Source organism: Coturnix japonica, chromosome 2, assembly GCF_054131305.1.
Source record: "Coturnix japonica strain WE chromosome 2, WE-NBRP24, whole genome shotgun sequence".
NCBI classification, from domain to species: Eukaryota; Metazoa; Chordata; class Aves; order Galliformes; family Phasianidae; genus Coturnix; species Coturnix japonica.
In genome coordinates, this window is record NC_140664.1 from 101,409,652 (window position 1) to 101,436,481 (window position 26,830).

General features: G+C 40.9%; 2 protein-coding genes across 6 annotated transcripts; one reads left to right on the forward strand and one right to left on the reverse strand.

Annotated features, from left to right (window-relative positions):
• Positions 1-1,356: 1,356 nt before the first annotated feature.
• On the reverse strand, positions 1,357-8,138 carry METTL6 (methyltransferase 6, tRNA N3-cytidine). 5 transcript variants are annotated; one of them, XM_015854037.2, is made up of 6 exons: positions 8,108-8,138; positions 6,371-6,765; positions 5,587-5,721; positions 5,085-5,255; positions 3,284-3,425; positions 1,357-1,841 (listed from the first exon to the last, which is right to left on the reverse strand). In XM_015854037.2, exons 2-6 carry the CDS (start codon positions 6,650-6,652, stop codon positions 1,693-1,695), a joined length of 879 nt encoding a protein of 292 aa, XP_015709523.2. In that variant the 5' UTR covers positions 6,653-6,765; positions 8,108-8,138; the 3' UTR covers positions 1,357-1,692. The 5 variants fall into 5 exon arrangements, with proteins under 5 accessions (XP_015709523.2, XP_015709520.2, XP_032298265.2 ...); XM_015854034.2 differs by having other exon boundaries at positions 7,883-8,138; XM_032442374.2 differs by having other exon boundaries at positions 1,357-2,936; positions 7,883-8,138.
• On the forward strand, positions 7,960-26,830 carry EAF1 (ELL associated factor 1). Its single transcript, XM_015854032.2, has 6 exons — positions 7,960-8,115; positions 11,295-11,389; positions 13,805-13,941; positions 16,420-16,586; positions 23,243-23,473; positions 25,134-26,830. The coding sequence occupies exons 1-6, from the start codon at positions 8,013-8,015 to the stop codon at positions 25,178-25,180; spliced, it is 780 nt and encodes a 259-aa protein (XP_015709518.1). The 5' UTR covers positions 7,960-8,012; the 3' UTR covers positions 25,181-26,830.

Consider the following 26,830-nt stretch of genomic DNA (forward strand, 5'->3'; position numbering starts at 1 on the left):
AAGTAGAGTGGAGCAACAACCTGAGTAATTTAAGCCACAAGAGATCAAATCCCTGCTTAGAACAGAGCCACTCTCAAGCAGGTTGCTCAAGGCCTTGCCCACTCAACTTCTGCATATCCCCAAAGATGGAGGTCCCACACCTCTCTGGCCATGTCCCAACGTCTGCCTGCACACATCTTCCCCATTCCTCCCACCGAAAAAAACACACCAAACCCACCCAAAAAACAGTATTTCTCTGAAATTTCCCTTCTTGCAACTTGTGTACATTACATTACATTGCTGCCAGTTGCACAAGTCACCACATACTTCCCCTGCTGCAGAGCAGCTGTTCAAAACGCAGGTTAAAGATGCAGACATGTTTTTGAGATGATATAATCCAAGAACAAGTGGTTCTGCAGTACAAGGAGCCAGGGCCATCAAAGGGAAAAGAAAAATCCCCTTCAAGCAGTCAGGTCTGTGACAGTCTGAGGCATAACATCAAAACTCCTTTTAGTGACAGAAACAGCAAAAACCAACACTATTCTGAGAGTGACAGAGAAGAGTTAAGACCTCTGCTCAGGAAAGGAGAAGCAGAATACACTTAATGTAAAATAAAGTACTTCCAGCCCACAAATTTTCCTTCCAAATGGGAAACTGACTTGCAAAACCTTGACTGCTTCGGTTAAGCAAAGGAAGAACATATGAAATTAATTAGGGATAAAGACAAATTGATTCTTTAACTATTTCCTTCAAGCTTAAAATTAGGAACATATGTAAACATATGTTCACTTAAAGTATCTAAATGCTGAGCACATTAAAAAGATTAATATACTGAAGCAACTTAAAAGTATCCCTCACTGAGTCCATTTCATTCTTGCACCTGAGAAATCATACTCGGAAGCCCTGCAAATGCTGAAAGAAGATCATAGAATGGCCTGGATTAAAAAGTACCACAATGATTATCCAGTTTCAAACCCCCATGCTACGTGCAGGGTTGCCAACCACCAGACCAGCCTGGCCTTGAATGTCTCCAGAGATGGGGCAACCACAACCTTCTCGGGCAGCTTGTTCCAGTGCATCACCACCCTCTGAGTGAAAAACTTCTTCCTCATGTCTAACCTAAACCTACCCTGTCTCGGTTTAAAACCTTTCCCCCTTGTTCTATCACTATCCATCCTTGTAAACAGCCATTCTTCCTCCTGTTTATACATTCCCTTCAAGTACTGGAAGGCCACAATGAAGTCCCCCCAGAGTCTTCTCCAAGCTAAACAAGCCCCATTCCTTCAACCTTTCCTCTTAGAAGAAATGAAAAGATGAAATACTGTAACATTAAGAAGTCAATCATAAACACAAGTGATAGAAAAAGAACGCTTATTATAGCTTTTAATAAAAATAGCTTTTAATAAAAAGGGAAATAACAATTGTGCCAGTTAATAATAAAAGCTAGAACTTCAAATTAAACATTTTTTAGTCTATATCATCTGATATTCCAACAGTGCTGCAGAGGATTTACCTTAAAAACAGGAATACAGGTACTCATCAAGTTTCCTGCTTTGCAAAACCATCTTAAGTTTTAATTAGAATTAACATTCATATTTCATATCCGAGGATGAAAACCAAGAGGATGCAGTCATTTATGGTTTACCAAACAGCTGAACACCCACAAGGAAACACTATGTGCTATCACTGATGCTATTGATAATCAGTAAGAACTTATGTCTTACTGAAAGGCTTTTGAAATTTGCTTTGAAGAAAAACTCTTGGAACACGCAACTCTTCTTTCCTATTCACAGTTTCTCGGTGCACGTATTCATTGACCACTTCCTCGTATCCCTCTGCCCTGAAGAGCTGAGACAAGAACTCTAGAAGAGAAAAAAAACAAGCATTAGATGAAAAATTATGTTTTTGCTATTTTTAAAGCGCTAGCCAGCGTTTTTATAAGCTTATGTTCCAATGAGTTAGAGTATGAAAAACCACGCGCCTTTAGATTTTAAGCTGTTCTGCACAAGGAGACTGCTGCACTTGCACTGAATAAAGTGAGAAGGGCACGAGAGACCATTCACTTCAGCAGTAAGGCAGGCTTTTGTCATCATAAACCCAACAGGAAAACACATGGGCTGGCCATAAACAGTGAGCGTTCATCTAAAGCAGAGAATCCACATTAATGAAAAACTAATAAATAGCACTTGTGCATCAATTGAAATTGATATTCTAACACACTCTAAGAATGGGATTTAAATTTACATAGATAGGTCCATTGCTTATTTGGTCCTTTTAGCACCCATTCTCTTTTTAAGAGCTAATTTGTTAAAGTGGAATTAAAAATCACTCAGTAAATAACAGCTCTGGAAATGCTTTAGTGAAGCTGTAGAATAGCCCGCATTATCTTGGATTTCATCATAGTCCTGTGAAAAACAGAAAGATCTCAGACATGATTGATGTCTTTTATATATCAGAAGCAATTAGGTAATACATTATGTCATAATATATGAACATTTACTTGGCTTCAAATTGGTCTCTTCAGTGACTATATTTTGCTTTATACTTGGAAGAAGGAGTCCACAGAAATAAACACTGAGCTTTTATTACACAGTGCCCTATATTTGATAGGAAGAAGTAATGGTCCACTAAAGTTTAGCATGAAGAATTGGGAGTTAAGAGATGAGCTATAAACCCAGTTCATTTTGAGAGTCTTAACAAATTCCTTCATGTCTCTGTGCTTCAATTTAGCAGCCAATAACCTGCAACAATTACCATCCTTCCTAAAGCATTGAGAGCACTAAATGAAAAGCTCTTAAAATACCTTATCAAATGGAAACCTTATTTTGCCTCAACTTCATGAAGAAAGAGAGGACAACGACCACAGATATTTCAGTAGGATCTGGGTACAATCTGCTCAGCCCTTCAGTCATGTTTCTGCTCTTCATTGGCAGACAATCTTCCACACCAGGAATAACCTCATGAATAACCAGAAATAACCTCAGCAAAATTGCATCACAAATGTTTTTTTTATTGAACTTTTACTGAACTTTGTTCTTTTTCCCCTCATACAAACAGATCTGAATGAAATCTAACAAATTTAGAAGCTTCTGCTCTCATTACAAGATAGAACATATAAATGAAGCAACAGCTCCATAAAGTCCTGTCGATCCAATAAACAACCTCCCATAAATAGTAACAAAAAGAGAGGGCAGATGAAGTACTTGACCATTTGACAGCCACCTGTGCAGAAACAAAAATTCTATGGGCATGTTACCAATTCTCTGAATCAAACTTAAGTAGAAGATGATAGAAAACATCTTACCTGTAGTAAAAAAATAGGATCTTGTCCCATCTTGCCTAACATAGAAGTTTTCTCCAAGTTTGCTGCCAAATTTAAACCTGAGCATCGCATGATCATACAGTCCGTAGTCTCTGAACAAGACACACTTGCCTGGTTTTAATATCTGTCATGTAAAAATAAAGTAATAAAGTAGATTTATGCATTCATGTTTATACACACATAATTAAGACAAGGTATCCTAACACGCTCCATACACAAGCAATATATACTTCAAATTAATTCCTCATGCAGCAGAAGTGTTGTATACAAAGTGGATTGTTAGCTTTTAAAAAAATTCTTCCCCATGAACACCACAATACGCTTTAAGATATCTGTTTGGGTGCTGAACAATTAAAGAAGCTTTCTGCAACACTCTTCAAACAGAGAGGAAAGAAAAATGTCTATGGTGTAACAATAAAAATGAAGTCCTAACAGGGTTATATTTGCTGGCTAGGGTTCCACCTAGCACGCAATTCTGCTAAATAAAATACAGAAAACCACAACTTTTCAATGCAAGAAGGAAAAATAAAGTGCAATGTAAGGGGGGAAAAAAAAAGGAACAATTATAGGAAAATGGGTTGCAGGTCAGGTGTTAGTTTTTTTTGTTTAAGTTGCTCTTTGATAAAGAAATCGAGCTATGAAGATGTTTAGAAAGGTACAATCACTACCCTTTCAGACTGGTGATATTTGATCCATGCAACCTTTCTACCTCAGCAATGCCAGCTGCATTTGTTGAAGGAGAAAATGAATATTTGCAACTTGCAAATTTGTACAGAAACCTACAAGTGAGTTAAATGAGCCAGACGTTTCCACACAGAAAACAGTAATTAGCCTTTTTAGGTGCCAGAGCTACAAACCAATCTCAACTTTAGAAAGGAGGTATGTGGGGAAAAAAAAATGAAACATTCCTTTTCCTAACTACTGATAATAAAATGAGCAGGATATCTGATAATACAAAAGCCCAAATGCATGCATACACTTATATAAAAAATACACGTTGACTATGCCTCTCCACAGTCAATATATGACTTGAGATCATATATATGTAAAACCAATTTGATTGTGATCATTTAGAACTGCCCTCTGGAGGGGCCTATCTTTACCTACCAGCCTACACAGGCAGCCCAGGGTGCTGAGTCTCTCTATATTACTGTTAATCTCCAAGCACTCCACTTCCAAATCATTGCAGGTCAAGCAGGTTTAATAATAGCAATAATGTCCTAACTGCAAGTCTTTCCATATTCTGGAAGTCAGTTACAGTTTGCTATCATCTATACCTCATCACCAGACATTTCACAGAATCACAGAATGACCCGGGTTGGAAGGGACCTCAAGGATCATGTAGTTCCAACCCGCCTGCCTGGCAGGGCCACCAAACATACACCTTTACTAGATCAGGTTGCCCAGGGCCCCGTCCAACCTGGTCTTGAACACCTCCAAGGACGGGGCATCCACAACCTCCCTGGGCAGCCTGTTCCAGGGCCTAACCACTCTCCTAGTGAAGAACTTCCCCCTAACATCCAACCTAAATCTTCCCTCTTTTAACTTAAAACCATTTCCCCGTGTCCTGCTATAGTCAGCCCTTTATTTTTTTTTCATTTCAACAACCCGTGAACATTATTTGTATCAGACAACATCAAAGCCAAACTCACAGCTACAAGATACCATTTTGTTGTGTTTATAACATACGCCAGACCAGGATTCAGAATAAAACTGTACTGATTTCAAGCTAAAGAGAATACAGGTGCTTTAAAGGCTGTTAAATAAAGTGTTAATGAGTTACCTTGTAAACGTTCTTCAATACAAGATGCATTTTGTCAGGATGAATGGCAGAAAGCACAAATATAAGGGTGACGACATCCACAGAATCTGCTGGTATATTTTCTAGAAGATCATCTTTGGTAAGGTCACACTGGAACACTTTGCACCTTTCAGTATCATATAAGGGGTTTTTCTGGAGGAACAAAAAGAGCATGTTTTCACTCAAGAATCAGCAGCACTGCATCAAAAAAGTATAAAACAAATATAAAGGGATGCTTCCATGCCTGAGAAATTTTGCTTATACCCCATAGCCAGAAATATAGTATTGCTCCCAAAAAACAGAGTCTGCAACACATTCATTCATATATATGACTGTAATACTAGAAGTTGACATGGGAAACATAGGTCTTGAATAAATCTGTTCTACTTTTCATATAGGGATGATATGGGAAGCCCATCTCTCCATCATTTGTAATGGAGTAAGTTTCTAAGACTCTAAAAGAAGTTCCAAATATCACACCAACCTTCACATACTCAACAGCTCTAGGAGAGAAATCACAGGCATATGCAAAAATATTCAGATCTTCTTCCAGGAGCGGAAATAAGCAGTTTCCAACCCCACAGCCCGCTTCCAAAATGGTCAGTTTCTGGTCTGCAAACTAGGGTGGAAGAAAGCCAAGAAAAAAACACATCATTTTTGTTTTCCTCATTCTATCAGCAGAGACACAGTTCAATCAGTACATAAAAAGCAATAATCAAGTTTAATTACCATTGATTCGGAAATTAAAGCAGCCATCCACTGGATAACCTTCACATTACAGAAGAGGAATCTTGACTTTTGTAAAAGTACACATCTTTTTAGAACGCATTAATACTTCTTAATTACTTGAGGGGTAGATGACTAAACAGATTGTTGTACCATTTCTGCCTTGTCTCGTTCAGATATAAGGAGCAACAGATGCAGATAACTATTCCTCTTAACAACGTTTTGCAATTAGCTTGTAATTCTGGGTGCTTTTCCTTAAAGCTGTGTTTTGAAGTGCTCCAACTCTAAACATCACATTACAGTCTATTTAGGTCACAGAAAAAGTGTTCTAGGTTTCATTCTCACCATCCATGTGGGTCAATTTTAAATTGATCTGATGCATCTGATTCTGAGGTGTTACCTTTGATAATAAGAGGGACTGCACAGAGCACCACACACATAACATGTTAGTGCTCCCAAATTCATGGCTTAATTAGAAATACTATTAAATCATTTGAAAACAGTCAATCCCATCTGTCACAGAGGAAGTGCATAGAGCTCACCTCCAGACACGCTTTTAACTCTTCAAACTCTCTGGTTGTCCAGTGTCTGTCTTTGAAGAAGTTGGTGCTGTTTCTTTTGTAAAACAGATCCCAGTTCTTTTGTGCCTCTTTTTCCAGTTTCAGCTGTTTGAAGTCAGACACCAAAACCTGATGTTTTGCCAGTCTCTCTGCTTCTTCCGGGCTAAGGATTCTTGTATTAGGGCCTTTTGTTTGGAAAGCACCATCTTCAGTAGATGTTGTTACTGTAGTTAAGCAATCTGCTGATGTGTTTTCATGGAACATCCTAGAATCTTTCACACAGATATGAATACCAAAGACCCAAGGGTGGTTTTCTTTCCTTCAGTGTACATTTCCATCATTTAACATAGATAAAATTCCCAAATATCTAAAAGAAACTGAAAAAAAAAAAGAAAAATATTAGGAAAAGTCACAATGCATCAGTGCATACTGATTAGGGCCTTATGCTAATCTATTGTACATAACAAACTGCAAAGCCATCTGACTTCTCTTAATTTCAGAACTGTTCCATGCAAGCTAACACTGAGCATGAAATCCCACTGACATAAAAATTAAAGAAAATGCTTAAAAGAATCTACTGGTCTACTTCATGCATTGTAGAAATCCACCTTCCAGGAGAAAGATGGTGTAGCTATAAACTTCTTGCACTAAAACTGACTTAAAAGGAAAACTTCGGTTCTTGTGAACTCCAGTTAGCAATACCTAAGACAAAAGTAGTGATAAATAGGTGACAGCCTCATTCAAGATGGTAAAGCAATCTGTGCTTGTGTTAGCATTTCTCCTTCCTCTTCTCAGCTCAGTGAGATAAACATCAGCATTTACAGCACCAAGATACTTGGGCAACAAAGCAAAACCAGCATGGTGACGAGAATGCTTAAAGCCAGCCTGTGTCAGCACTCATTCCCTGCTTCTTCCCAAATATACACAACCCTTATAACCATAACAACAACCAGTTTGTTGTTTTGAGTGTTTTTGTTCCCCCCTCCACCCAGGAGTTAAGAAAAATGAAGCAATGAAAAGGGTCTGTGTAGGCTGAGGAGGGATCCAGCTCCTATCCCTAATCACAGAATATCCTGAGTTGGAAGGGACCCATAAGAATCATTGAGACCAACTCCTGGCTCCACGCAGCACCACCCAAAAACCCAACATCCAATCCCAAAACCATTAAGGTAGTTCTAAGCTCTGCCTTGCCGCAAACACCCAGACCCAGGACAGCACGCTGAATTAAACCACAGAATTGGTGCAGCCTGGCAGCACTCACACCACACGTCCCCCCCTCCATGTGTGCTCAGCCCACACCCGCACGGCGCTGCCCGGCCCAAGCTACCCGCGGCGCCGGCTCCTGAGCCGCGTTGTCCCCGTGCCCCGCGCTGTCCTGCCCTCCCGAGGGCGGAGAGCGAGGGGGACCCTCCCCCGTGCCCGCTCCCCCTCCCCGGGGCCCGCAGCCCCGCTCGGCCCCGCTCGGTCCCGCTCCCCTGGCCGCTCGCTCCGCACCCGCCGCCGTGGGCCCCGGAGCGCTTTCCCGGCTGCACTCGGCGCCCGGAAGGGCGCGGGGCGGCAGCGCACACGGCGGGCGGAGGAGAGGAAGGGACCGGCCGGGACGGGACAGGGGGGGTGCGGGGCCATGAACGGCTCGGCGAACCCGCTGCTGGACAAGGAGGAGCACCCGCTGCAGCTGGGCGAGAGCTTCGAGCGGCGGCCCAAGGCCTCCTTCCATACCATCCGCTGTGAGCACCGCCCTCCCTTCTCCTCCCGCTTAGCCCAGCCGCGTCTTTCCTCCCCGCCCCGCTCCCTCCCGCGGACGAGCCCCCTGCCCTCAGCCCCTTCCCGCCGGGCGGCGCTGGGGCTGTGGGCCGCGCGGTGCCCGCCGCCCTCCCGGGGGTCCCTCCCCTCCATCGCCCCTCGCTCCCTGCGGCTGTGCCTCCCGCCGGCCCTTCCTTCTCCCTTCTCCCTTCTCCTCACTGCGCCCGTTTCCCCCGTGAGCATCCCCCTTTCCTCCTCCCCTCCCTCGGGGTCTCAGCGGGCAGTGGGCGAAGGCTCTGAAGTTTTCCGTGGAAGCACGGCTTGCCGCTTGTATTCCTTTATCCTTCTCCTTAATGGCAACGCGGGCCCAGCTCAAGGAGCCGCGGTTTGAATTTAAAGTTTGAATGGATGGAGGTGGTTGCCGTCATGATCCCACGACCCCTCCTCTAGCGATCTAGATGGGAAGTCACTTGATGGGGAAGCGCCGAGAAGTGGCTCAGGCTCACACAGTGTTGCCACACATGTGGTAACTCTGAAGAGTGAGAGAAATGTTGAGGAATGGTCTCTGGCATTAACAGAGTTTTAGAATGACTGGGGCAATCTGCCATTTTTCAAGTCACCAGAGATCATTCCTACTGTTCTTCTGTGGCATTGGATGTGTTTTGTTTCATGTTAAGGAGATGGTTTGGGAGAGGAGCTCGCTGCATTCCTCTGCTGGATTTCTGTGGGCAAGAAATTGCTATTTTGTCTCCTAATAATCCTCAAGGAACTGCTACTTCATCCTTACAACCTACTGCAGGGAACCTGCTTTAGCAGGTGGTTGGGCTTGGTCATCTCCAGAGATCCCATCCGACCCCTATGATTCTATAAGCAGGCCCAGGGCTTAAAAATGAGGAGTTAATAAGCAAAAGTAAATGAGAATGATCCTGAAGTTGTATTTTGGTTGCTATTTGATTGGGTGGGGAACTGGTACAATTAATGCTAGAGATTTTTGTTATGTGATGCATAGTCCAGGGTGTGCAGTCTCATGGCTGTGAGTGTGTCATTTGGTGAGGTCAAAGTGAGCTCTGAAGGAACAACTTGGAGCTCGAGATGATCAGTGCTTGAAGCAAAGCTATTTCCCCAAACAGAAGCCTCTGTCTGCTTATATTGTGTGTGGTCCCCCCCTCTGATCATACGTAGTTCCACCAGGTTGAAGAATGCCATAACATGCATTTGATGTATTTAGCTGTTTACATATAACACTGGATGCTTCTAGCCAGCTCTGCTGCACCAGCAAATCCCCACTTATAAATCAAAGATTTAAAATAGCCCGACCATCAAAGGAATAAGGATGCCGTCTGATAGTGCACAAATTAAACCCAAGCCGTATCCGGATAGCAGTGCAGTGTATTTCTAGAACGTAAAGTGCTTTCATAATCAAGTTCTCCAGGGGTTGCAAAGCCAAAGCACTTCAGGCTACAACTGAAAGAGTATGTTTTGATTTCAGAAGAGGTTTTAATGTGCTGTATTTTCAGTCAGTTACACTCAAGTGAGATCTCTTTTCTGGCTAAAACTTCTCTCTTTCCTAATTGTTGATCTTGGGTGATCTGCCCGGGAACTGAGCATTATATCATTCCTGTAATCCTCTTCATGCAAACTGCAGTAAGAGGATTTTGCAGGCTGGATTTGTCTCTGCCTCCTTAAAATACTTTTATTGTTTTCTGGGATGCTTATGAAATCCTGTACTGAAGAACCAGGTTGGGAGACGCATCTAAAAGTATTTGACTTCTGGTGAAAGGATGGGGTTTTACACCTGAAGAGACATACGTGCTCTCCATCTATGGCAAAACTAGTCAAGCATGGGTGTCTAATGAGCTTTCAGAATGAAAGCAATTTGTTGTGTGCTTGCTTGGAATAAGTGTATTTTACTGTGCTGTGTTTTTTCATTTAGCGGCTGTGCCATTGAAGCTCTTGATCCCTCTTTGGCAAAGATGCCGGCTCATCTACAGCTGGTTCATTTTATTTAGCAAGCTTGCACATCAAGTAGGTGGGAAACAATAGCTAGAAATAGATTGTGCAGATGAGAGTGAAAGATGTGATTTGGTCTGGCAGTTAAGGGATGAGGATTAAGTCAAGTGTGCCTGATTCTGCTTGTTGTGCTGTCAAAGTGAAACTCAATTAGACGTTAACGTCCCCTTAATGAGAATTTATTACAAGCTGTTTTCTTTCCCCAGCAAACGTGCTTTTCAAAGTAGAATTAAAATTTGGGTTTTCTAAGGTATTAATGTCTTAACTAATGCAGTAATTAAAAGTCTTGGTTGTGACTGTAACTGCACCTCTACGTATCCAGAGATGCTGGAATTGGATGCCTGGTTGTGAGAAATACTTAGCTGTCTGATCTTATTTCATTCTGTCTAAATCCTCTGTCACAATGTTACGTGTTTTTTATGGATCAGCAGCATGACAGAATCACAGAGGGGGGAAATACTTTGAAGTTAAAATGTTCTTAGTTCAAATAAATATGCTAAACACAAATGCATTAGTGCAGCAGAAATTATTTAAAGTGGGGCTTTGCTTAGAGCTGCAGCAGTGTCTGACCTCAGTTATGCTCTCCATTCATCTACAGCAGCTTCAGCCTTGTGTGGAACCTGGTGAAAGAACATCAGCACCTTCTTTTTTCCCCATAGGTGGGAGCCAAGGTGTCTTCTCAAGGTGTTGCAGAGGCAAGATATCTGTTAGTAGTCAGAAATATCAGTGAGGCTCAGTGAGCTGGTCTCACCCAATTAGCCTTTGATGTAGATGGAGTCCTCAGGTTTGGAGGTGGCAGGAGCCTGGGTTCTGGGTCTGGGACCTGATACTCTTGTGAGACGCTTGGTACAATTTTACACCTGTGTGCAGCATCACACGTCAGGAGGAGCCTGCTTTTGGTCTTTCAGACACAGTCTGGTAATTTACTTCCACTTTAAAAGGTGAATTTTGCATCTATTATCATCAAGTGTCAGGCTGTGAGTATGAACAGGTTGTACTGTTGTACTGTTCCACCCCTGGTGCAAGCTACTGTGTATTTTAGCATTTCCTATAACAACAATGAATGTGCATTGCCTTTTTGCAAAGGAGAATTCTAAAGGCTCCAAGTTCCGAAGACTCCCAGAGATATAACCACAATTGTTTTCCTCCTTAGATGATTTTAAGCCGGCATCGATTGATACGTCCTGTGAAGGGGAGATCCAAGTGGGTAAAGGAGATGATGTAACAATCACTTTGCCGCATATTCCGGTAAGAATGCTATCTGTGCTATTGAATGTATTCAAGTTCTTTGCAATGTAATTCCACTCTGTCCTATATATTATTATTTTTTACTTCAGTCTTTTCTAGAAACAGGTGGGCTTAGTGTTTGAGCTGCTAGACTTGCAGCATGTTATGTGAGGAGAGGTCTGTACGATTGAGTCTGTGTTAAAGGTCTTATTTGTAGGGCTCCAGTTGGTTCTTTTTTTCCTTCCTTCTTAGTGTAACATGTATAAAAGGACAACTTCTTTTAGCTGAAGCTCTTTACTTGCTTTCCTTCCATTTTTACTGCTGCAAGGTAAGGGATAGAAGCAAAGAAACGGTGTGTTCAGTCAGGATGTGCTATTCAGAATCTGCAGCTAGGCCTGTAGGCATGTTTATTTCCAACACACACAGATAGCACAGATGGTTCCCTGCCTTTAGCTTTATCAATGGGAGCAGGGGGGAGTTTTCTAGTGAGCAACAATGAAGTAGTTTCCCATCCACTTCCTCCTCAAACTGTGCCATAAATATCTACTGGGTGAGGATGATGGTCAAATGGTAATAAAACAAGTGTTCAAGCTGTTTATAGATGCAGCTGTTTTGTACTTGAAAGCTTTGTGGTTGCCTTACCAAAACAAAACAAAAAAGAAAAAGCATTCGCATGCTGGAACTGGATTTGTTTATTAGCTGAATAACGCTACGTGTCAAGCTAACAAGCAAGAATTCACAGATGCAGATAAGTTTGCTGATTGCAGGGCAGCAGCAGTCACTTTGCAAGCCGCATCTCAGATCCTTGTGGGATTCTTTATTTTAGCACTCAGGTATTTTTAATCAGTAGCTGATGGTGCTGTGATAATTCTTGCTGAATAAGGCTTTAGCCTGCTTGCCCTGCTCCTGCCTTTTATATGGCTTTGGTCGCATTTAGGAGCTTGCGTGCTTTAATTTGTCTATAAAAGTGGTGAGTGCAGTAGTGCTGTTTGGGAGCAGGTGATGATGTGATTAATAGCTATGGTATTTATCTTTGATTGGCTGCAAACTGTGCTGTTCATTCAGCTTTTGTGCTGAACAACATCACTTATAATGCCCAATGCCCCTTTCCAAATCTTTGTTCTGATGAGTTTAATTTGATTGCATTCCCATGTATATGAGTGGCTTTCAGCTGGCGGTGTGCTCCAGAGGGATGGTTACTAACTGCAGCCACTGTGTGTATGTTGCTCCATGGGAGAATTGCTTATGCACCTTAGGAACACAAAATGTAATGAAGAAGAGTGAAAAATTCTGAGGTCATTTCATTCTTACAAGGTTTACTGAATTTCTTGCTTCCTGCTTTGCTTCTGAGTTGCGTGCTAGCTGGATTCAGGTTCTAGCTTGTTTTTTGAAATTGCCTGATCCCCGGGGGTGTCTCTGTTTAATGATTTGTTCAGTAGAGTTGGTTTTGTGTCCCTTGTCTGCTTGGGTAACTTGAAGCACTATTTCTACTTATGGATTTAGCAGCTTTCATGTTTGATAAACAACCATGGCTGGGGAAATGAAGAATCTCTGTACTCAAGCATGTGTGTTTAGCAGATAGCTCTGGTTAACGTTACCTGTTTCATCCACCTTCTTCTGTGCTGTAATCAGCAGGATCTGGAAGCCCTGTGTTAAGGATTGCTTAGGTAGGGCTTCCATTTCTGCTCATTTTTCAGCCCAAATCATGATCTTTTGTGAGCTTAGAGATCCCTGGTTAGCAGAGTGATGGCCAACAAACTTTGATCAGCTTTTGTTAATTTTGCTCTTTGTTTCCTGAATTATGTGTCAGCAGGGAGCAGGCTTTGACTTTCAACTTACTTTTTATTGCCTTAAATGTTATTTTCTTCGCTTAAATGTAGGAGTGATAAAACTGTAAAATGCCTTTGAAGATGAGACTGCCACAAGACTTTGATGTTTTCTGAATAGTACCTGTACATCTTACAGTATCTCTGTTGGAAATTCTCATTTTTCACCCTTACAGGTCTGAAGCCATTTTAGGTTGAAGCATATTCTATTCATTAACCATGTTGGGATAAGGAATTGCATTCTGAATTGTTAATATTTGACTCGTAGGACTCATAGCTGAGAGCTTATTCCTGTATGTCTTGTAATGTCGTGTTTTGATGCACATTAATGGCAGGAAAGCAAACAAATGTAAATCATGGCAACTGTGGAAGTGTTTCGTCACTTTATAGGCACATAAAATGGTGAAAGGCATAATGTTGCTATGAGGAAGTTGGCTCTACTGCATTAATTGTATTTTTCCCTTTTCATGAACGAGTATTTTCAATAGGAACTAACTATTAACTGCTTAGCCCCCTAGTCAGAAGGAATGCATTCATTTGTCTTCATGTTTATAAACTTTTGGATAGGGTAATATAACCAAACAAAAATATGCTCTTTCTTTGATACCAGGGTTCAACTCCTCCAATGACTGTTTTTAAAGGAAATAAAAGGCCCTATCAGAAGGACTGTGTGCTTATTATCAATCATGACACTGGGGAGTATGTTCTGGAAAAACTCAGTAGCAGCATTCAAGTCAAGAAAACAAGGTAAAGCTGGGGACTGGGCTGAGTTAATAGGATGAATTCTATTCATCTGAATTCTATTCTTGCTGAAGTTTCCTGCTCAGATTGTGTCTTTCACACCTGAACTCAATTATCTTGTATTTTGGAATAATGTTTGTTTACTAAACCTTATCAGCTTTACGCAGCCAATTATCTTGCCTTAAAAAACCACAAGTAGCTGTCGGGAGCGTGAATCCAAGAGTAAAGAATACGTAAATTTTCCACCGCTGAAGGGACGTAATTATAGTTAGAAGTGAAGCATCTCTGATGATTTGAAGCTTTGGAAGCTGACTGAAAGATGGAATGTGTTTCAGGAATCTCTGGTTAGTTGAAACAGATGATGAAAATACTAGGCTGTCAAAAGGATTGTTGGGCTTTATGGGCTTGTTCCCTGCAGCTTCTGTGGGAGTCGTGGTACTTTAATAATATACTATTAAGGAGCAAGAAACGCTTATCACAGTATTGGATCAATGACACATTGAGTGGAGTAGAAGTCCAAAGCTTTGACATGAAAGGAAAAAAGAAAAAAAGGAGAACTGAAGAAATAACAGTTGTGAGCTTTTGCCTGGAATTGCTGAGGCTGGAAATCTCTCTGCCCCAATATCCAGACTTGCTGTGCAAACACTACAGAGTGAGCAGCTGGAACTTTTTTAGTAATCTTGCTGTTCTGTAAGTGCCTGAAACCTTTGGAGTGTGTGCTTTCAGCACCACTGAACCACAGGATACTGAGATCTAAAAGCTGTTTCCAGAAGAAGCAGGTCTTAAACAATTCTACAAGTGTGATACTTTTTCTTTTTAAGAAGAAAACACTTTGCTGCACTGTAGAGCTTTTAGATGCTACAAGTAATAGGAACGTGGGTTGCAGCTTGTTAGGAATTGGATGAAAGTTTGCCAAAAAACACCTTGAGTTAAAAGTAAATGGATTGTAATGCTCCTCTGAGTCAGTAATGGTAACTCATCCATGTGTCACTCAAAGGCAGGGCATCTTCTCCACTGGATAGGAGCACTTACAGGTGAGATTTACATTCCCAGCTATTTAAATCCAGCTGATAATTCCAGATTTAGCTTAAAGCAGAGAGGAGCCAAAGGAGCACCAGGGGGGCTTGTGTTCAGTACCCTGTTCAGATACACTAAGTTTTGGTTCTCCCAAGGTTTAAACATTTCAGCTTTCCTTAAGCAGAGTCAGGGAGGGGGGAAAAAAAGGCTGAATCCTTAACCACTAGACCACAAGTATGAACCTTTTAATGATCCATACCGCACATGATGTTATGATGTGGAATATTGACAGCAACATTACAAAAACATGACAGTGATGTTTTTAAATCCTTCAGTCTCCTGTCGTGGCTTTATTTTTTTTCATGGCTACTTCAATTATAGCAACCCATGGACACTATGGGAGCAGTGTGTTTAGCATTAACATCCTGATTACATTCCTAGAGGATAAACTGCATTTTATTTACATATGGTCTTCTGTAATTCTAAGAACATAATTAATACTGGAAACAGTCTTTTGCTTTTACTTGTTCCTGTGTGGGAATAGCTTACAGACACAAAGTGTCACACTACTGAGCTGGGACCCTCTTGAACCAAAACTGAGCTATTATACACGTATACTGTTTCCATGCTGTGCTATGTAGAGACATATTTCCAAAGGCTTTGTTGCTGTATGATAAATACACCCCATACTTTAACTTCATTATTGTGTGTCACAGAGAGACCTTAGTATGTTTTTTTCTTCCAAGGATGTTGACTGTTCTACAGTCTGAATAACATCATTGATTCAGAAAAGGAAATAACACCTGATTGGGATTGAACAGCTAAGTACGGCGTTATCCTGTAGACAGTTTCCCACTAAGGAAACATATTAAGCTGGGTTTTTTTTCTGTTGTTGGGTTTGGTTTTTTTTCTGTTTTATTGTTGTTAAAAGGGATAATGGTAAATGAGTGAGAAGTGGGAAATAAATGCTTGTATGCTGTGTTTGTCAGCAAAACATATTGCTTCAGTCAGGTTGACCTCTGAGAGAATTCAGTTTGAGAATGTACCACTGCAAGTGAGAAAAACATGTATTTTGCTGTGGTAATGTTCATCAGGATTTTGTTGAGTGATTTTTATTTATTTTTTTTAATCATCTAGTTGGTTTAATTTAGTCTGGTTACTAATGCTTTTCTAAAATTACAAATATTGATTGCTAAAAGAAAACCTTTATTACTCTTCAGCTACTAAATTTGGTACCAATGAAACACATCTGAGTTTGAAAATGCATTTTGTAAGGATGTTGCAGTGGGTGTACTTGCTGCCAAAAGCATGTGTTACATACAGAAACCTGTCACTCACTGCTCAGCTTAATGGAACAACATAGAGTGTTGTTCAAAGGAAGTCACCCATCATGCATTAGCACCAGGATATTGAAGAAGCTGAACACAGATGCACAGTAGTGCTCAATGTCTCTGGTTGTTGTTTCAGAGCAGAGGGCAGCAGTAAGATCCAAGCCCGAATAGAACAACAGTCTGCCCGAGCATCTCAACCTCCTCCACAGTTCAGAGCCCCAACCAAGCCAGCAACTGGACCTAAAACTTCTCCTTTGAAAGATAATCCTTCACCTGAGCCTCAACTGGATGACATTAAGAGAGGTAAAGAAGGGTGTGTAACTTCTGGGTTTGGATTGTTTTTAATAAAAACTACGACTTACAATGTATAAAAACATGTTAGGATGTACAGGGATTAGAAGCTGGTTCTTGACAGTTGGTTTGTTGTCTTTATATCTCATCTTAAAGGTGAATTATCTATTCTCTTCTGCCAGTATATAGGTATTTATACTGCTGCTTATACTACTCTCTTCCAAACTATTTCTCTAATTTGGAAAGATGACAAAAGAAGTGTGAATTCAGAAGGTAGAAATTACTGCAGCTGAATGCTAGACAGGCTGAATATGGGTGTCTAAGGCAACAGCAGCAAAAGCTGCTGATCCAAGATATAGTTAGGCAACAAGAAAAATAGTTATCCCTGTGTAGAGCAAGGTTGGAACCATTTACCAGGGGGATGGAAAGGCTCAGTGACTGTGTCCCCATTACAGGAACTGGAGTCTGTGCCATATCAAGCAGTGCTATCAGGTGAGGGATGAAGGAGAGAACAAGCCCAGCACTTCCATTACCGTGGCTTCTCTCTAGCTTTTATCACACCTACCATATAGTTGCTGTTCTTACCCTTCAAGTGATTATTGCCTCAACTGAGTCTCCTGCTTAGGAAATGTATTGTCTCAGTGTTTCACTGTGGGCAGGGCTCACTTTCTTTGCCCAAGTTCTTCCTTTCACGCTGGCGTTATTTTGCTGCAGTTAATACTGTCAGAATAAGGAAGGTCTTAAATTTAGATTTTTATTTGGTTCCTTTGGGGTTACTTGTGTGGCACCAGACACAATTATATTCTCTTAAGGCTGTTCTTTTGACTAGTGTTTTATTTCTGGATCTTTTCCCTTATCCCACATAGCTACTTTTGCCTTTAGACTTAGCCTGTGTTAATTTCAGTCTATGTTAATTACTTAGTGGGGCTTTTTTTTTTCCTTTTCAGTTCTTGATAATCATTAGATGACACTTTTACAGCTAAGCTGTCTGTGTGTCTGTATAGGTGCTGACTGGTTTCACTCTTTCACAGCAGTAATATTTTCAATACCTGGAAGCTGGTCAGCAGACAGAATCGAAGTCTGAGAGTTTGTTAGCTACAGTTCCCTTAGTTGCATTGCCATTTTTATTTCCTGTGTAATAGGTAAGGAGAAAGCTATCAGGTTATATATTAATTTAAAAACTGAATCAGTTGTAAATTTTAAGTGTCTTTATTTATGAAATATAAGATATTTAACCATGGGGGAACTCCTCTGCATGTATGTGGCAATTTGTAAAGCTCATGTTCTTACAGCAGAATAATTATATTTGTCTGTTGTGACATCTGTACTGCAAATACGATTTTCTAGTGATCTAAAAATATGTCACATAATTTAGAACTGTTACAGTTTTGGGTTGGTTTTTTTTTTTTGCCACATGATGGTCTTCTATTGGGAAGTACCACCAAACAAATGATCTATTGAGTTTGGTTTCCAAAATCAAGCTAAAGAACACGTGACTTACACTAAAAGTAGGGTGTTGAATTGCTGTTTCATAGAGAGAATCCTTAAAGGCTGAAAAGAAGGAGAGCAAATACCTGGGCAGTTTGCTTTCTGCTTCCAGTATGTGCTCTTTTTATTTTTCTAAGCATTTCTCAACCTTTCAGCACTTCTTATCACTTTCATCATTGATTATCTAAAGCATGGGTGTCCAACCTTTCAGCTTACCTGGGCTGCATTGTATGAAGAGGAATTGTCTTGGGCTGCATATGAAATACACTTATAACATAGTTAATATTATATAGGCAACAAAACTTCTTTTATATGTTTGTATTAAAACAAAAAAAGGCAACAAAAACATGAAACTAGTGGGATATTCTACCTTGGCTTTGTGAAACCAGCGCATCAGTGTCTGGTTAGATGACAGTGGTTGCTATTCTCAGGGAGTTCTCCATGTGTCCATCAGAGATTTTAAATCTAATTTTACTCTTCCTGTGCTTCATCCTTGAAAATATTTGTTCATATATGTAGGTACAGCCAAAAAGCAATGATGTGAGCGAGGTGTGATTGTGAAGCAAGGAGTATTTCTCTCTAATCAGATACAGCTTGTAAAAATCTGGAAGAGAGACGTGATCAAATTTTGTCTTCAAGTTGAATGTCTGATTGCAGTTCTATGTATTTCATTTGAAAGTTCACAGGTAACATATTTATGTTGATTGAAAATGGAGTCACAAATACACACACACACACACGCAAAGATATTTCGGCAGTCTTGAAACCTATTTTCAAACCTTTATCAAAACAGAAAGCACAACAGCTGCATAGTTTCCAGTGTTCACAGGACTGTATTTAGCCAATATATCAAAAGGCATAAATTTATTTGCCATCACATGAGCTTGCTGTAGTTTAAGTCTCATTTGGAATGCTACTATGGTTTGAAATGTAGAATAGATAAGCTGATCTTCACCTTGAAGACACGTGTTTAACTCATTAAAATGAGTGGCCAAATCCATAGGAATAAAAAACAAGCAAACAAACAAACAAATCAGCAACTCTTTTATACTTCTTGTGAACTTGTGAAACACTGAAAATTACAGAACTTGAGTGTTTCTTCCAAAGAGAGCATGTTAACTTATTAAATCATTCTACGAAATAACACAAGCCCAACTTTAATAATTAAATAAGAAAACTTACATGTCTGCTTTGTAAAACACACGTCTTCACAGGCACACACGGGTGTGGGTGGTTTGAAGCATTGTTATGGGCAATGACTGTGTTATGCCAAGCGGCACAACACGTGTAATGTGCAATGTGTGCAGGTTTCAATTTGACTGTTTGTGTGTGGTGGTGCAAAAGGCAGAGTCAGCCCTGTGCTGTGCCCTCCGCAGTGTTCCATTGCCTGCTCAGTCTGTGCTTGAGCTATGTGCAGTCGACCCTCTAAAAGTCAAATAATAATGTTAAAAGCTTACAGCCTTATGGGGCCTCTTACTGGCTGCCCCAGGCTGTGTGCAGCCTGCAGGTTGGACACACCTGTTCTAGAGCATCAGCATTACTAAACCATCTACGTAATGAGAAAGTACTGGCAAAGGTAGGGCTGAAGTGGTACCATTGTATAATGAAAGCAATTAAGAGAACTTAAATGTAGAAGCGGTAAGATAGTCTTCAGTCCTTTTATGTGTATCTTTATGGTTAAAGAATTTTAAGCTGTGAAGAGATTGTGTTCTTTCCGTTCAAGCCGTGGCTTTTCCTGCGATTGAATTAACTCCAGTGTATGAAACAAAAAACATAAAGATGAAATTCAGTGTTTTTTCTTTAATGGACACAGCACAGAACTTAAAATCCTAACAGGAGGTCACTGAAAACATCTTTGTGGCACTGTGACTATCCCTGCTCCCAATATGCCCTGTTCAAGGGTGTGGTAAGACACAGCCCCTGTGATTCTTAACAATAGTTTTAAGCCAGCCTCAGTGTAGGTTTTTGCTTACCTCCACTACCCTCAACTGTGTGTTTCTTCATCTCCCCTTACGAATGGGCTGGGAAATAGACTTCCGGGTCAGTTGGTCCTTGCATCCATCTCTTTTTACTGCTGTTCAAATAGCAGTGTTTGAGGACACGGGCAGAACACGTGGGAGTTAAACCAGTCCTTTCTGCAAGCAGAGAGGTCTTTAGGAGACTGTCTATGGGGTCCTGCACTAGAAGAGTCTTTTGCTGTGACAGCTTTTATCTTGTCCTCCTGCCTGAGAGGAGGAACAGAGAGGGTAAGAGCTTATTCTTTTGAATACGTGGCTACTTATGATCAAATATCATTAAGCAGTTAACCTTTGCGAAGATGCTCCACAATAGCCATTTATGTATGTGAAATTACTGCTATTTATGAGATGTATTTGACCACGACAGAAATGTTTGTAATAATGTTGACATAATTAAAGCACACATTAAGTGCAAAAAACACATAAATATATATCCGGTTTGGAAACTATAGATTCAGTGCTTAAAAATCTGAGCAGATATTATTTACTTAAAAGGCAGCTGTAGTCTTGTAAGTTTTATGCCACAGAACAGTATTTGACTCTCAAGGACTTCTCAACCAAAATTGTTGCACTTCACAGTGAAGTACTGCCTCTTCTAGCTGCCATCTCTGCATATTCAAAATGCCAATATCAAGTTGATTTCTCTCCAGCTTGCATACCATTATTAAAAGTGAGTATTCTGCTATAAGCATACAGCTTTATTCTCCCTAATGCTGAATGACATTATTTCCAAAAGCCTATGGTATTCTTGCAGCCCAAGGTTAGGGCTTTAGTTAAAAGTCCTGCATTGCCTATTGGTTTTGAATGAAGAGGCAAGAACCCTTAGCCATGATTACTGGAAGAGATTAGGGCATTTGGTATGAAATACACAGAGAGAAGAGCCCTGCTGAGAAAGGCTGTTGAATTATTATTATTATTATTACTTTAACAACATCATGGACTGTCAATATAAAACAGTAAGCCATTTTCTTTTCTTGAAGGTAAACCTACAGCTGTAACATCAGAGATGCAAAAGATTCCCCTGGCAATGTCAGCCTTTTCAGATGATGTAGACTCAATTAAGGCAAATGTTCAAAAGTGCACTGTATGAAAAGCTTTTCTCAAAGCTGGGTGCTGCACATCCTGACTCTTCTCATCTTTTAAGCCTTAAAGGCTCATCAACATGAGGAGCTTGATCTCGAGGAGCAAAAAGTGGTCTAGGAAAGGTCTGACTTTTTCATTGTTCAGCTTAGCATATAGGTACAGGTATATACGTGCACAGCTATTTTAATTGGAGGCACTGCAAGGAAGCATTTAGCTGATGCTTCAATACCTCTATCATTTTGTAAGCTGCTTTCTGGATTGGTTATGTTCTTTCCACATTTACATACCGAGACACTTCATTTCGTCCATAGACTCTACCTCAGTAAGCATGTGTGTGTAATTCTCACTCATCCTTCTACAGACCTATTTATTGAGTCTTCTTGCTTTGAGGCCTGCAGTCTGTATGTGATTGTGCTTGCTGCAATCCAGAATGTTCTAGCAGTGTATTCAACTTACAGCTAACAATTCTTATCCTTATTAGAAGTATGTGGAAATTTCATGAAGCTAGGAAAAAAAATATTTAAAGGGAAAGTGCTTTTGTTCTTGTTTACTTTTCCCCTATGACTTACTGAGCCTTGAACACAGTGAACGCTTATCATTTGAAATGTTAAATAAGGGTTGGTAAGAACAGTGACTTACCAGTGCTAATTTTTACGTGTACCAGACTCCAGCCACAAAATGGATTCTTAAAGCTGGTAAGAGTGTTGGGAAGGGCTGAGGGAGCAAGTCATTACAGTACAAAATAACAGCTTCTGTTGACCTAATGGCATATTTTTCCTCCCTCTTCCAATGGTCTCTCATGCTGTGTCTTAAAGATGAAAAGGTAAATTTTGCCTGGCATACTAATGAAGTGCAAAAACCCCAGCTGACCTAGTCAGGGATCTAGCTTCAGGAAGTAGATTTGAAGAACAACCCCATTATCACTAAATACCCGGCTGGAGTTAGTTATTCTCTTTCAGTATGCTGTCCTTGTCACTAATTCAGGATATCTATACCACTTGAAATTGAGCTCTGAACTTTGAGATTGAAAAGTAGCAGCTTCAAAACGGGCAACAGAAAAGTTAATTTCTGAAACCAGTACCTGCTGAGCTGGGGTAACTCCTGCCAGCAAATAACGTGGAGGCTGAAAACTCAGCTGTTACTCTGAAGTGTTAAGCAGCCCAAGGAAAACTGATCTTCTTTAAAAGAAAGAGTTCCAGTTGCTCAGACTTACTCCTGTGTGGGCTGAAGACGGCAAGAACTTAAACTGTGCCATTTTTACATGAAGGAGGGACTCGCTTTGTAAGCTATGGCTGTGCTGTATCAGGAGGGATGTCCCTAGTTCAGGAGCTGTGTTTTGTCTCAGTCAGAGTAACTCACAAGGCTGGTCTATGGTAAATCACTCCTAGTGTTGGTTCTCCATTTGTTGGGTAGGCTCAATTGTACTTGTGTTGTCTCTTCTTTGTCTCTTCACCCTTTGAGTTCTCCAGAGCAAGCACTGTGTTCTTACCTTGCGGGTGCACAACTGCTGGCACAATGAGAGCCTAAATTTTGATGGTTTCTTATACTTTTTACAAATTTAACAGTGTGGAATGGTTTGTGACTTACCTTAATGTCCGCTTAGTAACTGGTTGTTCAGCCAGCACCAGCTCTTGCTGATGAGGCAGTCGTGGTATTCTACTGTTACTTTACACAGGTAACCATTAATGAGGTGTGAGAGTTGAATAACTTGCCACTTTCAGAGCAGTCCATTTTCCCTGACTACTCGTTAGCTCTATAGCAGGTTAAAGTACTGTCACCACTCCCCAGCGTGTGAAGGTTCTCAGCTGTTCTTGTCTGCCCCACTGCTGAGTTTCTAAATAACAACAACAGAAATGAAGGTTTGATGACACTGAACTTCGCTCTTCTTCAACTGCAACAACTGGGTTGAAAAAACTGTCAGGACTGTTTGTTTTTTCTTTCCCGACTCTCTCTTTTCATTTGAGCTATTTTGCTGTTATAAATTCTACTTGACAAAACGATTGCATTTTCATATTCCTTTCCCAAACTCCACGAGGCTTTACTTGTGGTTCCAACCACATGAATGTCCTTTTATTCCAGAGCTTAGAGCGGAGGTTGAAATCATTGAGCAGATGAGTAGCAGCAGTGGAAGCAGCTCATCGGACTCAGAAAGCTCATCTGGAAGCGAAGATGAAAGCTCTAGCAGTGAGGGGGAAGAGCTGGCACGTGTTTCCCCTTCCCAGCCACCTCACCAGCAGTATAACAATAGGAATGCTGTTGCTAACGGCACCAGCAGGCCACAAGGAAGCAATCAGCTCATGAACACGCTCAGTAAGTAAAGGCTTCTGTCTGTCTTATTACTCTGGGAAGCTGCTTGGGATCACTTACTTTGTATGTTAAGCTTGCTCCGTGAAGTACACTTGGCCTAACAGTAATCCCAGGGAGGTGCGCTGGCTGAAGTATGTGGACAGATAGGGGGGTTTAAGAGAAGGCTGAGATGTGTCTGAAGCTGTGAAGATTGCTTCAGTCTGATCTAAAACCTTTGGGCATCAGCACGGTGACCTGTGTTGACCATGCTGAGTCTCAATTCAGGCCTCCGAGTGGAAAGAGTGGACAGCAGAGCGTTAGTTCAGGTGGATATGGTGCACCATATGATGATGAGAATTATTTTAATGTGAAAACACAGATTAGGCTTTATTCTGGGTCAGGTTCAGTGGAGTTAAAATACTGCATTTACAAGAAACTGCAACTTATTTATTGTAATTTGTTTTTAATTTCTCCTGAGGCAAGCTTGAGTACATCTCTTGGAATCCACACAGAGGGAACTGTGTAGTTCAAATGCAGATAAATGTAGAGTTTCCAGCTTCAGAAAGGGAAGTTCGGCTTTTATACAGATGATACTGAAGAGGCTTGCAGGAAAATTGGCAAAGCCAGTCAGTGTTCTTGACAGTAGTGGATGCCTGAGGTGAAACTTGGGTGAAAACCAAAGTTCAGCAAAGTCAGCAGGACTCTTTCCATGTCCCTGTTTTTGTTTGTGAGCTGCCTCTTCCCTCCTCCTTTTGGGCCAAGGCTGCAATACTGCATAGGTCACTGAATTTCTGGAAGTCTCTGACCCGTGTAGGATTTGGGAGCTGTTAAGGTAGCTCCTTTTTTTCATGCAGTGATTGCTGCTCTGATTAATATGACCTCGAGTATTCAAGTCACTGGTGACCATAACTCAAATTTCCCCAAAAGAGGAAAGCAGGTGAAGAAATCCAGGGTGTAGCTGTTGCGAGGCTGCTTTGCAGAGGACTTGTGTTTGGGACAGCGTCTTGGAAGAGTGCCCATAGGACTGGATTCAGTAACCAGAACTTGAGCATGATTATTGCACACTTTTACCCCATCCACCTCCCCAGATTACAAGTGGTCTGCAAGACAGGCTCAAAGATTGTATGTTTGATCCACTTCCAGTCAGTCCTTCCTGTGTTGGATCTCTCTTTGCGCTTTGGAGGGCTGCCCTTGGCCTTCCTTAACCTTCACGCCCTGTATCAGCTGATTTCAGCCAATAGCTTTGAGCTGCAATGGCTCTAACATTTTTTCTGGCCTGCTGACATGTGGAGGCCTTACACTGGCTACCCAATCTGCCTTAAAACAAAGAAGTCTATTTTAATAAAGTCAATTAAGCCAGGGAATTCCTCAGTGCCTGGTCCTAGAGCTGTATACAGGAGTTTGGTGGGTGGAGGCTGTGGAGTGCCTTCTGCAGCTGCTAGCAGAGGGAGTGCTGTCTTCCCTCTGGGGAGCAGACCAGGTGGTTCTGTTGGACCTGGATCAGGCTTCGTATGAGCCCTGTGCGGTTCTTAATGCTCTTGGGCATGGGGAACAAGAGATGACGTTTGCATTCAGTTCTTATGCTTATTTATATCTTCTAGTGTACACGTGGCTGTACTTTGCTTTGATTGCAATTAAATGTGCCTACACACTTCTTGTGTTCTGTTGTTTCTGTTTCCCATAGGAAATGACTTGCAGTTGAGTGAATCTGGGAGTGACAGTGATGACTAGAGGCTGAGATTTTTCCTGCTTCTCTTACATATACATGAAGAACTAATTTACCTTGAAGTGATCATATCGCTTACAAAGAGGATCTGGCACAGGAATTCTTCCATGTGTGGAATTTTAATAGAAGGAATGTGTAACTCTGTAAAATATCAGATGTTGAGGGCTGTTTTACCTTGCAAATTGAGTGTATATTTTGTGTATATTCTTATTCTTGAAAAGCTTTACATAGGTATGTACAGTGGGTAAGCCAGTATGTGCCCCTATGTTCTTATCTGTTCATTATTTGTAAGCTTAACGTGTAACTTCATCATGTCATCTGAAAATTTCTTGTTTGTAGGAGATATTCAGTCCATAGTGGAAGATATTCAGCCCATTGTGTCTCTGTTGGGGGGCTTTTGTAATATAGGGTGAGCATGAACCAACAGTGAGTATTAAAAAAAACCCAACCATGCAGAACCTACAGTGTGCACTGAAGTGGGACTGTTAAAAATTAAGCTTCAACGCTAAGTTGATTTATTTGATTTGGGACTTTTCTAATGTGTTTTTATTGCTATTTATGATTGATTTAATGGACATAACTTTTCAATAGTTGGAAAGGAGAAATTATAAAACCATGTTTGTCACAAACCTTGCTGCACCAGTGCCTTATAAGCAGGTCTTTAAATGGAGCTTCCTGCCACCTCTCATATAGGGAGCAATACTGAAACCTCTTCAGATTGCTTTTACAAAGAAGAGCTGTGTTTCACATACAGGTCGGCTGTGCTCTGAGGGCAGTTAATCTAGCAAGATATAGGATATATGTCAGTCACCTGAGCACATCCGAGTCAGAACCAGATCAGCATTTTCTCATGCAACTGAAGCATCTAATTTTATTCAGATATTCAGTCCTAGAAATATATAGGAGCACAATTGCCAATGAAACTGCAGTGTCACAAATAGGAGATAATGGACTTGCTGAAATGGTCAGACCCAGGGCCTTGTTTGCAGTTTCCTAAAGGATGCAGAAAAAGGAGACGACAAAGCAACTGTGGAACAGCACAAGTCTCTCTCCCACCACAGCTGTCCAGGTAGACTTTAGTCCGTACTATTTGTTGGACGGGATCTCCGTGCTTGGCAGAATTACACAGAACAAGAAATGTTTGCTTACCATGAAATTCACCCCTGTTTAAGGGGGTTTAAATGGTGCTCAGCTGGATTATCATTAACTTTTTGCTCCGATGGAAATGAGTTCCGGGGCAGCCTCTTAATCTTGAGCACAAGGCTAACTTTTTAAACCCCAAATTCAAGTGATATATGCTGAGCGACCCTGCAGTTGTGGTGTAATCCAGTTGGAACTTAGACTGGATCGGATGCCTCTCCATTCTTAAATGTCTGCTTTGCACTGCTTTTGTCTGATAGTTTGTGTTGTAACTCCTGTTTGTTTACCGAGCTCTTTCCTTTTATTTTTAAGGTATTGAAGAGCAGGGTGTCATTGGAAGGGAGATTTTATTAAATGGTTTATTTTAATTTTTTTTTTGCATTCAATACGTATTTAGGCATATTTTTGCATTATTGTACATAACGTTTAAAAAAATAATTGTTTTTTTTAAAGTGTTTTATGATGTGGGTACATATTTTAACATACAATTATGAAATATACTTGATGTAAAGCAA

Coding starts and splice junctions, on each gene's coding strand:
- METTL6 (XM_015854037.2), bottom strand. CDS start 6,652: ATGTTCCATGAAAACACATCAGCAGATTGCTTAACTACAGTAACAACA. Junction 5,722..6,370: donor AGTTAAAAGCGTGTCTGGAG/GTGAGCTCTATG, acceptor CTTCCACCCTAG/TTTGCAGACCAGAAACTGAC. Junction 3,426..5,084: donor TATTGAAGAACGTTTACAAG/GTAACTCATTAA, acceptor TTTACATGACAG/ATATTAAAACCAGGCAAGTG.
- EAF1 (XM_015854032.2), top strand. CDS start 8,013: ATGAACGGCTCGGCGAACCCGCTGCTGGACAAGGAGGAGCACCCGCTG. Junction 8,116..11,294: donor CTCCTTCCATACCATCCGCT/GTGAGCACCGCC, acceptor TTTCCTCCTTAG/ATGATTTTAAGCCGGCATCG. Junction 11,390..13,804: donor TCACTTTGCCGCATATTCCG/GTAAGAATGCTA, acceptor CTTTGATACCAG/GGTTCAACTCCTCCAATGAC.